This window comes from Lissotriton vulgaris, chromosome 7 (genome assembly GCF_964263255.1).
Source record: "Lissotriton vulgaris chromosome 7, aLisVul1.2, whole genome shotgun sequence".
Classification (NCBI taxonomy): domain Eukaryota; kingdom Metazoa; phylum Chordata; class Amphibia; order Caudata; family Salamandridae; genus Lissotriton; species Lissotriton vulgaris.
The window spans coordinates 1,159,477,240-1,159,490,617 of NC_141695.1; the positions used below are offsets into that span (position 1 = coordinate 1,159,477,240).

General features: G+C 43.7%; 1 protein-coding gene across 1 annotated transcript in view; it reads right to left on the reverse strand.

Moving 5' to 3' along the window:
- FBXO38 (F-box protein 38) overlaps positions 1 to 12,673 on the reverse strand; it is a 312,552-nt gene extending 299,879 nt beyond the window's left edge. Inside the window, exons 1-3 of the mRNA XM_086931615.1 lie at positions 12,571 to 12,673; positions 4,846 to 5,068; positions 3,983 to 4,116 (exon numbers count right to left, since the gene is read on the reverse strand). Of these exons, the coding sequence (XP_086787741.1) occupies positions 3,983 to 4,116; positions 4,846 to 4,973 (262 nt within the window). The 5' untranslated portion in view covers positions 4,974 to 5,068; positions 12,571 to 12,673. The remainder of the gene's footprint in view (positions 1 to 3,982; positions 4,117 to 4,845; positions 5,069 to 12,570) is intronic.
- Positions 12,674 to 13,378: the final 705 nt, after the last annotated feature.

Here is a 13,378-nt window from a genome sequence, read left to right on the forward strand (position 1 = left end):
ATTATGGCAATTCATTTCTCTTGCATGAGAAAGAAGACTGCTCAATAAAATAACATATTTTATTGAAAATGCCCGTCTCTCTATTTCTATGCAATCTGGTGGAACTAAGCATGCACGACTGACTGAGTGAAATAGTTGTCTATTGTTTTCACACGACTCTGGAGATACACTCTTTATTCTGGGGGAGCAAAGTTGTCATGTTTATGCGGTTGTCAGAAACTAATCCCTTCTTGTCTAAATCAGGACGGTTAACCCTTTCCTGAACATTCGAGAAAGTTTCTAGTGACCTCTGAGCTAGCTGGCAAAACTAATTAAGTCTAACATAGTCAGTAGAGACCTAGATGACCTCAGTCCTACGTCTACACTGCTGTTTATGTTATTCCAATGTGCAGAGCCTATTGGGAATATAGGAACTACACTAAGATGCCTGTCCAGATGTACCAGAGTGTACCTAGCATGTGAGTAGGTGCTAAAAGAGCTAATAAGCCTAAGAGCCTTTATAGTCTAAGAGCCTAGAATCTAAGAGCCTAGAATCCAACGAGGATTTAGTTGAACCCCCATACCTGAATAGTGAGTGCGTGGGACTTCGTCCTGGACTGGAGTAGGATACCCTGCATGGGATGGTTAGACCACTGTCAGCTGGAGTGATGGCATGCCGGAGCTGCAGCGTCTCTTGTCAGTGTGTCAGCTTTGAAGTCTTGCTTCCCTCCTGCCTACTGATAGCAAGAGGGGCTGTATTTATACAGTCTATGTATGTGTGTTACCCATTGTTAATATGAGGATGACGTTGGGAATTAAACCTTTGTGCGTAGATAGGAGAGGTGAAGTATGCTCCCCTGGAGAGTGTACTCATACATTATTCATATGTGCGAAGGATGACGTCTTAGCAATATTGATCGGGCAACCCACCCTCGTCTTGAAACTAGGTGAAAGGTTTAGTCCTTAAAAGGCGTCAGTCCCTATAAAGTATTCTGTCCTTATTTGGAATTATGTCCTTATAAGGCTCGTTCATATGAAATGAAGGGGAGATGATGCAGGGAAAGAGTACGATGTTCTCTAAACCAATGTCAGGGTACCGATATGAAATATAACACAACGAGTTTGCTGTGCGGGTTAATTCATGTCATTACAAGTGTGACATGAAAGTGAGAAGGAACGGTTGACCCTTACATCCTTCAGAGATCAGTAAACCAATTTCCAATGAGTTGGGTGATAGTGTTACATAGAACTGTAACTGTACAGGTCCTCATTTCTATAACTTAAAGGAACAAATGGCGATTACAGGAAGCATCTACAAGAACGTTTAAGAAACAACGTGGACACACAAAAGCTAGCACAAAGTCATAAGATGAAACGCTGGAAATACACTTGCACAGGCGGCATGTGATTAAGTATACACATGCCTAAAGAGTCATAAAGCACAGGTAAACGTAGGCTGGTACAACAAACAGGAAGTAAATGCTTGGCATACAACAGCACATGCAACAATGAATATGACTTCAAATTATTCCCTAGAGGACCACATACTGGCCTTTATACAGGCAAACGGGCCAGCTCGTGGTTTTAGCGGCAATAATTTGCTTATGGGAAACTTGGTCTTCAAATAAAATTGATGAGGGAGGAACCACAAAACTCAAAATGGCAATGACCAACGGGCAGCTGGAAAACGCATGGCATTAGAAACAAGCATTTGCAATGCAATAGGTTTCGCATTAGGAAAGTTTGATCTATTGGTATTGTAAATGACAAATATTTTATTTATGTGTTGGTTTTTAAAATAGCGAAATTAATAGCTTTGTCATTTACAGTACCAATAGTTTTAACTTTCTCAAACTTGACACCTATAGCATTTGTAATGCAATATGTGTTGTATTTACATGACTTGGATGTATTAATATTACTAATAACAATGGCTTTCATTTTTTTAAATAATTAATACTTACATAAAAGTGATTGTAATGTATAATGGCAATAGCTTAAACTTTTGTAAATAACTTTTGGGAAAATTATGTTCATTGTATTTTATTGTGATGAAAATCCAAGAACAGCAGTGAAATATTAACATATTTTTATGACATTTGTAATAAAGCTTGAAACATTGAGAGAACATATTAGAACCAGTTGTTGTTGAATGGTTGCACAGAGTGATGCTGTGGCCTTCAGTGGTGCTGAGTGATACTGTGGCCTTCAGTGGTGCTGACTGATGCTGTTGCGTTTAGTGTTGCTGAGTGATGCTGTGGCATTCAGTGGTGCTGTGGCGTTGAGTGATGCGGTGGCGTTGAGGGGTGCTGTGGCGTTGAGGGGTGCTGTGGCGTTGAGGGGTGCTGTGGCGTTGAGGGGTGCTGTGGCGTTGAGGGGTGCTGTGGCGTGGAGGGGTGCTGTGGCGTGGAGGGGTGCTGTGGCGTTGAGTGATGCGGTGGCGTTGAGGGGTGCTGTGGCGTTGAGGGGTGCTGTGGCGTTGAGGGGTGCTGTGGAGGGGTGCTGTGGCGTTGAGGGGTGCTGTGGCGTGGAGGGTGCTGTGGCGTGGAGGGATGCTGTGGCGTGGAGGGATGCTGTGGCGTGGAGGGATGCTGTGGCGTGGAGGGATGCTGTGGCGTGGAGGGATGCTGTGGCGTGGAGGGATGCTGTGGCATGGAGGGATGCTGTGGCGTGGAGGGATGCTGTGGCGTGGAGGGATGCTGTGGCGTGGAGGGATGCTGTGGCGTGGAGGGATGCTGTGGTGTTGAGTGTTCTATTGTTTGCAGAAAATGTAAGAAGAGGGGGGCATTATGCCAGGACATGTAAACATTTAAAGCCAAAGAAGAAACATTTACATATGTTTGAAGAAGTGGGGGAGGAGTCAAACAAATAAGTGTTCCAGGTTGTGCATGAGGCAACGGGTAAAGAGAACATGCCCGACATGTGTGATAGCGTGCAATAAGATTTTGAGGCTAGTTATGCACTAATTTTTTGGTGGGGAAATTAGAGTGTGGTTGGTAAATGAATGGTATTTGTTTGCAGAGATGAGGCTGTTTGCCACTTAGCGAAAGCAGCAGGCTCGCAATGGGATGTTGTGGGGTAGGACGCTGCTCAGCTGCCCTAACAGAACCAAAGTGATTGGCTTTATAAAGAAACGCCCCAGCAATAAAAATGTCAATTTATGGGAATTAAGACATAAAAATAGTAAAACACGCCCTTGCCATCAGTGCATTCCGCCAATGCACATAACCTTGATAAACCTATTGCGGCCTGGAGAAGGCTTGCAGGGTAGTTGCTATTAAGTAATATGGAGCTCTGGGGCGAACTGTGCTCGTTGGGGTTGGCTGCAGGCAGTGGCGCGGCTCCTGTGATGTGTTCGAAACTTCAAAAGTAAGTCTTATCTCTGAAAGGAATGAAAGGAGGGTTTTCTTTCTCCCACCCTAACCGAGAACTTAATTGTTGTGAAGCGAGTTTTTGGCGTTTCTTTCGCTCAGTGGTGCCGCGGATCTTTTATTTATATAGGTGTGGTGTAATGTCGGGATGTACAAAGGCTGCACTCCCTTTATCTATACATGAATATTTAAATCCCAAGGTAGCAGGCAAGCTGGCAGCTGTGCGGCTATCCCTGAAATGATGCGGTAACCAGATGTGTGCTCTGAAATTCTAATATTCAACGTTATGGTGTGATGGCATTGCGCATAGGGGAGCGGGGAAGAGCATTCCTTTGAAGTCTGAAGCTCTCGCTATGGCGGGTCGGATGCGTGCGACAAATGGTGGTTTGTGACGTGGGGGGGGGGAGCGGAAGGGATTCCTGAACTGCGCGTGAAGTCTGGTGCTGCGAGGCTGATGGGCGGGGGAGCAGGGGCGAGCATATGGAGTGTGAGTGAGGCCAAGCGCGCGCTTGGCGAAGCGTCACGCTTCAGTAGACAACATGCATTGGGAGGAATCCGCTTGTTCAAGAGTGTTGTTTCCTCTACAATAGTTCAGAGCTATAAATAGTTCGACCTAAAAAGACTGTCTTTACCTGTGGGCATGTACTCCCACCAGCGACCGGCACAGAGATCCACCACCTTAACTACCCTCAAGTAGAGAGTTACAGCTTCCTTCAGCTTTCGGGATAGGCACTCCATACACATGATGTCCTGCAGAGGCAGGTACCTGTGGGCAAAGGAACAGACTTAATTGCAATAACGAATCAGGAACAAACCAATTACATAATGCTCAATTCAGAACAGGCAGATGGAGACACAGTGCTGCAACCACTACAGCCAGAACCTTCAACTCATATTTAGCAAGGCTGGCACAGACTTCCACAGTTTCAACTCCACCTTCCCGTGAGCGAATGGGCTACACCAATCTGAATAGTCAGCCCTCACTGAGTGGGCTAGAAGTGTTAAATCACCAGAAAGCTACATTTAACACTGGAGAATTACCCTATTAAATATAAAGAAGTGTTTCTTATTCACAAGTGTCTTTTTGACTGAGTCACTTCCTTCCTGAACAGCTAAATTCTGTTTAGCTTCTTTAAAAAAGATAAGCATTCCTCAGCTAAATGGGAAAATGTGTAACTGAAAATTCACAAACTAGTGCAAATAGAGCACATTGGTGATGGTTAATATCATTTTTAATTGCAAGAACTCAAACCAGGCTAAATTGATTCAATGTGGTGAGCCACTTTAAATAAATCTTCCAAATTAAATAAATGAAAGAATACCAAAAGAAAACCTTAATCCCCACTCCGCTTCAGTACACGGCGGCTTTACAACAGCATAATGATAAAGGTCACCTTTACAACATCCTTCTGAAGTTTATGGACCAAGTCTCTAAAGTAGACTATGAGAGGACATCCTGAACAAACAGCTCACATCAGAACAAGAAGTAACTTACCGAAATATGTGACACAGCACTTCATGGGAGAGCTGGTTCATATAGTCTTTGGGTCCATCTCCTTTCAGAAGCACAGAGACATCACTACCAGGAATACAGGGTTTGACAAACTTCCTCCGAGGCCCCATATTTGGGATGGTCCTGGAGCCAGATGGTGAAAACCTTGTGGTGGGACGCAGGATAAGTTAAAGTGTGAAGGAAAAACAATTCCCCCAAGGAAGACCTGAAGAACAAAAGAGAAGACAGATAACTCAAACATGACTGTCAAAGCATGAATTTATACATTTAATGACGAAGTATACTGGGTGTGTTTCATTTTTAAAACGTCCTTTTAGCAGAAACCTCGCACTGGTTTCCCTATTGCACGCAATGTGGTAATACATAGAATTGTTGTCTTGTTACCATGAGGAGCAAGCGACCAGCAACAGCTAAAATTGAAAGCAAGATAGCAGACCATACAAAGAACCCATACTGGTCAGCGAGAAAACAAAGTTCACTATATTAAGTTGATCGACAACAATTACGATTTCTGTGCCACAGCTTTAACCAGCTATTTGCCATCCAAATGGCAAGATCCATTATGCAGTATCTAAATGTGGTAGCAGCGCCAATATTTCAACTTTCAAAACTCATGATAATAGTGTGTCCTTCGCCTGTACGTAAAAAGTGAAAAAATAGGTTTTTACCATCCAGGAAAATGGCAAAACCACGAAGTGGAAGAATGTCACGAGACATTCTCAGTAATTGAGCAATTCTACCAGATACTCACAGGAACAATCTAATCTAATAATGACTTGACTAAGAAGGCAGAGGGTTATGACCTTTTGTGAAGCGCTCTGACACCTTCGGGTAAGGTCCGCGCTATATAAAATTGCATAAATAAAATAAATAAATAAAAAATGATGGATTGGCATAGTTTACATAACCCTATTAGGCATATTGATTCAATTTGTAGAACACAAAAACTCATTAAGACAATAGTGAATATTAAAACGCTTCCCTGGAAGTTCCAGAACAAGAGGGAAGAGAGTCTCCATTTGAATTAGATTTTATTAAAGTAGCCTCAAAATAATAAATCATGGGATTATATTGAAGGAAATATTCAATTAGACAATAACAATTACACTGCCAGAAGATTCACGGCACTTGTGCAAACAAAGCCTAAGAGGAGTCGGAGTAGTCTTGCTGTTTTTTTGAGGAGAAGGAAATAATTTCCACTGGCCACTAACGCTCAGAGTCATGAAAAGTTGTCACCAAGATGCTTGTGAAGTACATTTACATAAACGTTCTGGAATGCTATGCTATGTAAGTGCCAGGAGGCAGTCTACCACTGCCTGTTCCCTTCTGAATTCAGCAAACTACGAAATGAGGCAGCCTGGTGCTCACTTCTGGAACACCTTATCAACAGGAGTGGGACATCCCTAATCATGTTACACTCATATGGGAAGGACCGGGAGAAATTCTATGTCATCACCTACAACACCCCCCCATGATCAGACTTCCCAGGCTTACATGAAAGGCTACAGGCAGATACCACTGGCACAAGCTAATTTTCAGCCATGCCCACCAGCTCGATGCACTTTTCCTCAAGATGTGAGAAGAATAGAGGAGTCACAAGGTGGAGGAATGAACGTGGAATGGCTAGACCCACAAGACTGATATCCCCACACTCAAAATAGGAGCACAAACGTATGTCAACCCTTGGCATGGACTTCTCCATACAAAAGGAAAACTGAAAAGAATTACCATTTTTGGAGAAAAGCTTCTCAAAAAGGACCATGGTATAGCACTCAACATGGTATAGCAGTGGGTCCAACAATGGAACAAACAAATAACTATGCATCTAGCGTAGGGGGGGTAGAGAGACTCTCTTAAAGATTCTCTACAGGTGGCACTAAACTCCAATGTGCCTGGTGAAAATGGGGAGTGAAAGCCAGATGTGTTGGAAGGTGTGTGATGAGGAGGATACAATGATGCACATCCTCTGGTCATGCCTGGTACTGCATCCCTCTAGTCAAGCCCAGTCCTGCATCACTGGTTCAGCTCTAGTTCACTACCCGGAAGTGGTCCTCTTGGGCCACCCGGCCGCAAACATATTCCCACTCAACAAAAATACTTTGTATGCCAATATACTGCTTGTGAAAGAGCAGAATACCGTCAATCGAAGTGAAGCCAGCCAATAGAGAGGGAGAGAGAGACAGACAGGCAGAATGTTAATAAATACAAAAGGTCATGGTTAATGCCAGACCTAATTAGGGGCCCAATTATTAAAGAAAGTCTAAAAAGTGCACCCATGGTATATGTCCTTGCATTAAGTGCAGATTTAAGGCTGTCATGAAATCATAAGAATTTGCATAAGTAGGCCAAGCCATAGTAATATGCATTTAAGCATGAGCAAATATGCATGTGTAGATTTGCTCATGTGAAAATCTGTTCAGTTTTTACAAGTTCACTTTCCCTCCAACAATGTATTTCACAGCCCTGGAAGACGTTTTACGTCTGACATTGTCAGGAGAACATTTTCAACTTTTCTCAGTATGGGAAAAGATTAAAGAAGAATTGGTAAAAACCCTATAAACATTCAAGATCGTAGGATTGCATAGACCCAAAAGGGCATGCAAACCCTGGCACTACTGCTTACCACCATCTTCAGCCCCAGCATGTAGATCTGCAAAAAAGTGGCAAAATAAGAAATTTGCTAGTATTCAAACCCTACTATGGAATGAGCCTTGGCATAATGAAAGAGCCTATATCAGAGCTCTTATATAATGAGATTTCTGCCACAATTTGTCTGCGCATTACATGGCACAAAAGGGACATGTGGATTCTGCTACAGGACAAGTAGATTTATGAAGCACTTGCCCCATGGACAGGTAGATATTTTATTAAATTCCACAAGCCTGAAAACAAAACAGTAATTCCTTGACCTACTGTGTTATTACCTACACAGGCCTGCTGGAAGAGGCTTTCTTATGACTCTGCTGGGTTCCTCCTATACTCAAACTACTCATGCAAGAGTCCATTCACTGCCTCTATATCTAAAGGAAATCATCACCACACAAACTGTGTTTGTGGAGTAGACTCCTGCAAGGCCAACGTCAATGCCACCCATAAGTAGGATTCTATAACATACTAGCCCGATTTCACACTTTCAGGGTTGAAAATCCATGGGGACTCTTATGCCAGCTTTAAAGAAGAAGAAAAAAAAAGAAAAAAAGAAAGGAGTGCTCTCTGAATATCGGAACCACAATTAAATGAAACACAATATCATGGACAGAATAACGATAATAAAATCTAGACAATTATCATCTAGATTTAATATTCCTAATGCCACAGTATGCATCTACCTACGTGGTACATATATCTTCAAAGTAGGTATATGTAGGGTAAGGAACATTATATATATATATATATGCTTACCTATATGCATTTGCTTTTAGATATTTTGTCCCTCGATACTTGTGCCACACTACTGTTAGTGTCGATGTTCAGTATTACAATCTTCAATGAAAAATGTCAGACCCAGTTGTGGGATACTAGTAGGCTTAGAGAAAGACACACGTTTCTTCTCCTACTGAAAAATGTTAATTAGGCCTGGGCAGTGAACTTCACTCTGTTCGCAGAGTTTGCAGAGTTTTCTGCACTTCGCACTCCGCTGAGTTCAGAAAACTCTGCTTCGCGATGAGCATCTGAGTTTTTTCCCCGCTTGCGATCAGTAGGTTTGCGATTGTGAACGGTACGTTTGCAAGCTGCCGCTAGGGTAGAATTTCTACCCGAGCAGCAGGAATACCGGCACAAACTGCAGTTCACACTGCATTCCGACACTTGAGGAACTTCACATAGTTTTTTGTAACTTCGCGGAGTTTCGCGTAGCTAAACTCAGCGACCTATGCCCAGGCCTGATAATAATGTGGCGAAGAAAACACCTCGCAGTCCGGATTTCGCAGCAACCACAGCACTGAGACCGCCATCCTCCCCGCCACCAATAACATCCGAATGCTACTTGACCAGGGTCACACTACAGCCCTCATCCTACTGGACCACTCAGCAGCCTTCAACACTGTCTCACAACGCACTCTCGCAGCCAGACTCCACGACGTCGGTAAATGAGAAACCGTCCTCGACTGGATCCGCTCCTCTCTCTCCCTCTGGCAGAACCCAAAGGATCAGACTCCCACCCTTCCTCTCTGAACCAACAGCGATGAACTGTGGAGTACCATAAGGATCCTCGCTCAGCCCCATGCTCTTCAACATCTATATGGCCACCCTAACTTCCATCGTCAGACAGATATTATCCTACGCTGACGACACCCAGTTCATCCTCTCACCCACGAAGAATCCCGAAGACACTAGACTACTTCCAGGAAGAAATGAAGAATGTCGCAGCCTGGATGAACAACAGCTGTCAGAAGCTCAGCTCGGAGAAGAAAGAGGTCCTCGTCCTCGGACCATCCTCCACCGCCTGGGACAACACCTGGTGGCCTTCGGCCCTCGGAAACCCACCCACTCCATCAGACCATGCCCTAAACCTCGGCATCAGACTTCTCCCTCACCATGACAAGCCAGATCAACGCTGTCGTCTCCACCTGCTTCAACTCCCTCTGCAAGACCTTCAGGTGGATTCTCCCCCCGAATGCAGAAAGACCGTCACCCACGCACTCATAACCAGCAGACTGGACTGCGGCAATGCCCTCTATGCCAGAATCAACAGAACCCTGCTACACAAGCTCCAAACCATCCAGAACCCCGCAACCAGACTCGTCCTCGGAACCCCAGGACACAAGCACATGACCCAGCACCAACGAGACCTCCACTGGCTCACCATCGAAAAGAGAGTAACCTTCAAGCTACTCACCCACGCCTACAAATCCCTCCACAACATCGGACCCAAATACCTCAACGAGAGAGCCTCCTTCCACGTACCCAAAAGGAACCTCTGCTCCGCAGACCTCGCCCTGGCTGAGACCCTACGCATCCGCAGAACTAGAGCAGGCGGAAGAGCCTTCTCGTACGTCGCAGCAAAGACCTGGAATGAGCTTCCACTCAACATCAGATGCTCCCCTACTCTGCACATCTTAAGGAAGAGCCTCAAGACCAGGCTCTTCAACTGATCCGGAGCTGCACCCGAAACCCCCCCCCCCCCCCCCCCCCCCCCAGGCGTCTGGAGACCCACAGAAGTGAGTAGCACGCTTTATAAAACCCTGATTGGTTGATTGAAAACAATACAGGAATCAAAAAATACATTCCTGCATTAAAACAAAACAAACAAACAAACAAAATCAATACCTACTATACAGTCTATGTAATTGCTTAACTTCTCACCCAGGCAGCCAAGGCTTTTCATTTATTCATAAAGGGGGCATTAGCTGCACCAGTAGTGGATGTAGTAGTGGCCTCTGAAGTTAAATCTGTGCTCTCTTTTATCACAGTGTAATAAAATATTGAAAACTTTTCAACTTCCCCTCCACTTGGTGGCCAGATGACCTTGACCCTCCTCCTCTCCCAATGGCCAAAGTTAAAAATCTTGCTGTCTTAATAGATTCCCAACTAAATCTCCTCCTGCTTCTATCTTCTTAGGATCAATAGAAAATCCTCATGTTCATCTCAGTCTCTACTAGAAAGACAGTGATCACAGCCTTGATACTTTCCAAACCGGATTACTGTAATGGCCTTTATGTCAACTTGGTGAAAAATCTCTCAACCAACCGCAAATGGTGCAGAATGCCACTGCCAGACTGTTGTTAGGTATCACTAAATGCAAATCTATCTCTGTGGAGATCAGACACCTTCATTTGCTCCCTTTGAGAAGCTGGTTTAAGTTCAAGGTCCTTTGTATGGACTTCAAGGCACTTTGTGACTCTGGATCAGACTTTCTCAAAAAATCATTGCAATGGTACGTTCCCAGTAATTCACACTGCTCCTCCAGAGCCTTGCTTGCTCCTGAAGGTGCCCAGATTTGATAAGACCAATTAGGAGGTAGGAGCTTCATGGTTTCCACGGCTAAGCTCTGGAATGATCTCCCCCTCATACATTTGAGCCTCATCTACTCTGCCTTCTTTCAGAAAGGAGCTGAAAACTTGTCTCTTTAACATCTTGCCATGTTCCTATTAGGCACCTATTTGTCCTCAGCAGCAGTCTCAGCACCACGACACCGTTGGGCAGATGCACGCTCCATAAAGTACTTTAACATAACAATGAACACTTTAAGAAATGAGGGTCTGAACAAACAAGCCTACGGTCTTGTGGTGTTAGAGACAACTGCAACATCAGTAGCTTTTCAAAGACATGCATGTGTGCAAGTTTATGGATTTTTTGTTAATGTGGGCAGTGTACTGCATTAGTGGAGAACATGAGCAAACATACACTAAGCAAAAGGCGAGTTAAAAGGAAAATGAGTACAATAGCAGGCAATGTCCAGGTGGCTTCTACAAAAAAGGAGAACCATGGCACTTATAATGCCAATCTTGGCAGGCATTGAGCAGTTTGGTGGAAAATTAAAATAGGATGAATGGTACAGTATATCAGGACAGCAATGTGTAGGTATTGCCGACAGTGAGCGGCCTCTCTTACTAAAGTGCACGCTTAGTATGAAGGAGGTTTGTTTGTCTGCTTCTGGCATGAACCTCGAGTAGCAGTAGAACTCTAAAAAGCAATTGCTAGCAGAAAGTATAGTACAGTAATACATGTTTTGTACAGAGATCTCACTGTTCCTATGTCAGTGCATACTTACGTGTGCGGTTATGTCCTAGTGAAAACACTGCACACCGTGATGTTGTTATGTGCCTTACACTGAAGTGCAAAGTTTTCAATAACGGACTGTACAATATCCACCATTTGAACACATTTTTAAAAAAATTCTTGCGGCAGAAGATTCCCACGCACACTCCTTTTTCAGTTTTCACCCCCTTGCTCATTATACTCCAGCATAACATTTCCGCCACTATTAAAATCCACCAGCTGTCACTAGCACCAGGCTTAATGATTAATTATCATGCCACAAACTGAAAAGTGGATAACAGACATGCTTAGCATTCCTACTAGGTGGGACGTCAGAAAACAGCATCAGGTCACTGGGTATCTCAGACTGTAATGTGGCAAGAAACTTATTTCACATATTCAAAAAGTATTTTTAAGGCACTTGTGTTTCTAAAGTTCTTCCTAACGGACAGTATTAAAACTGGCGAGCGAGGGTGTGGCAGTTAGAGAAGTTCTGTTCTACGAGGTGAAAAGCGCATTTAGGGTTTCAACTGGATGCATACTTTTTTGTTTGCGTATGTTTTGCTGCTGCTAGTGACTGTGCCAACAAAAACTGGAAGTGTAAGAATGTGGCACGAGGTCCACATTGATGTAAACATGTTAGACCTCTGGCCCTGTAGCAACCATTAGTAATGTAGCGCTGCAAAATGCACAATGACACTAGCATATTTTGTGGTGGGGAAGATGGTTCAAAATATTATACTACCATTTCCTTCGTCGTCACAAGATTGCTTACTCTTTCCAATGGCCGAATTTAACGAATATCCGATGAAGAATTTTAAACCAGATGTCTTTTCCAAGACTGTCATTCACATCTGAGTTTCCCTTCTCCTGAGCAAACACTGCATGAGGGAATTTCCCTTCTTATGCAAAGATCCCGTTGCCCCGTTTCGGACTCCCCTAACTGAGAATCTATTAAATTGTCCTTTCCCAACATTAAAAAACACACACAATCCTGAAACCTCTCACCTTAGCCCTCCTTCTCCCTCCTATGTTATTGTTGCCGTCCTGTGGGGGAATAAGCCAGACGGACACTTCCGAATCGCTTTCACTTCCTGTAACGTCACAAGGCACCCTCAGTATGGAAACGGTCGTTTACTATCGCCATCTTGCAGGTGGCAAGCATAGAAAGAGAAGACAAACTACTGCCGACTTTGCCTAATAACCCCTTCAGCGATTAGAAAGGGTGCCCTCCCCAAAGGTGTATATCTCTGCTAGAAACACATCAATAAATTGCACACACAAAATGAAGCTAAAAGATTTATTAATTGAAACCTTTTGAAATTATAAAACAATGTGCATGTAGGGTCGAGCATGAAAGCATTCATTTTTTTTGTTTTAGTTTTTTTACTGATTATCCCTATAAGTAAACGCTAATTGCATTTATATAGAGGAGGGGTCAAGGATGGGAATACCCTAAGGTTGTGTCCAAAATATGTTTATTTAAGCTGACCAACGGGAACAGGCAGGAGCAAGGCAACGCAGCTTCCACTCCAACACACTGCCAACCGAATGTCCTGCACTGGAACTCCGTGAGAGAAATGAATGCAAACAAGCATTCCATACAAACTCCCTCCCACGCTTTGAGCTAACACAATACATAGCACATCAAAACCATATACATTAGCAATACAATACCATAAGTCGCAGTAGGTGAAACGTTCTTTCCCCCCAGTAATTTCAAATACTTTTCTTGATATTCAAATGATGATTCTGCTTGAACTCTGATTTTATATGTGTCTGTATTTGCAACGCATGAAATTTATGTCATTTTTGA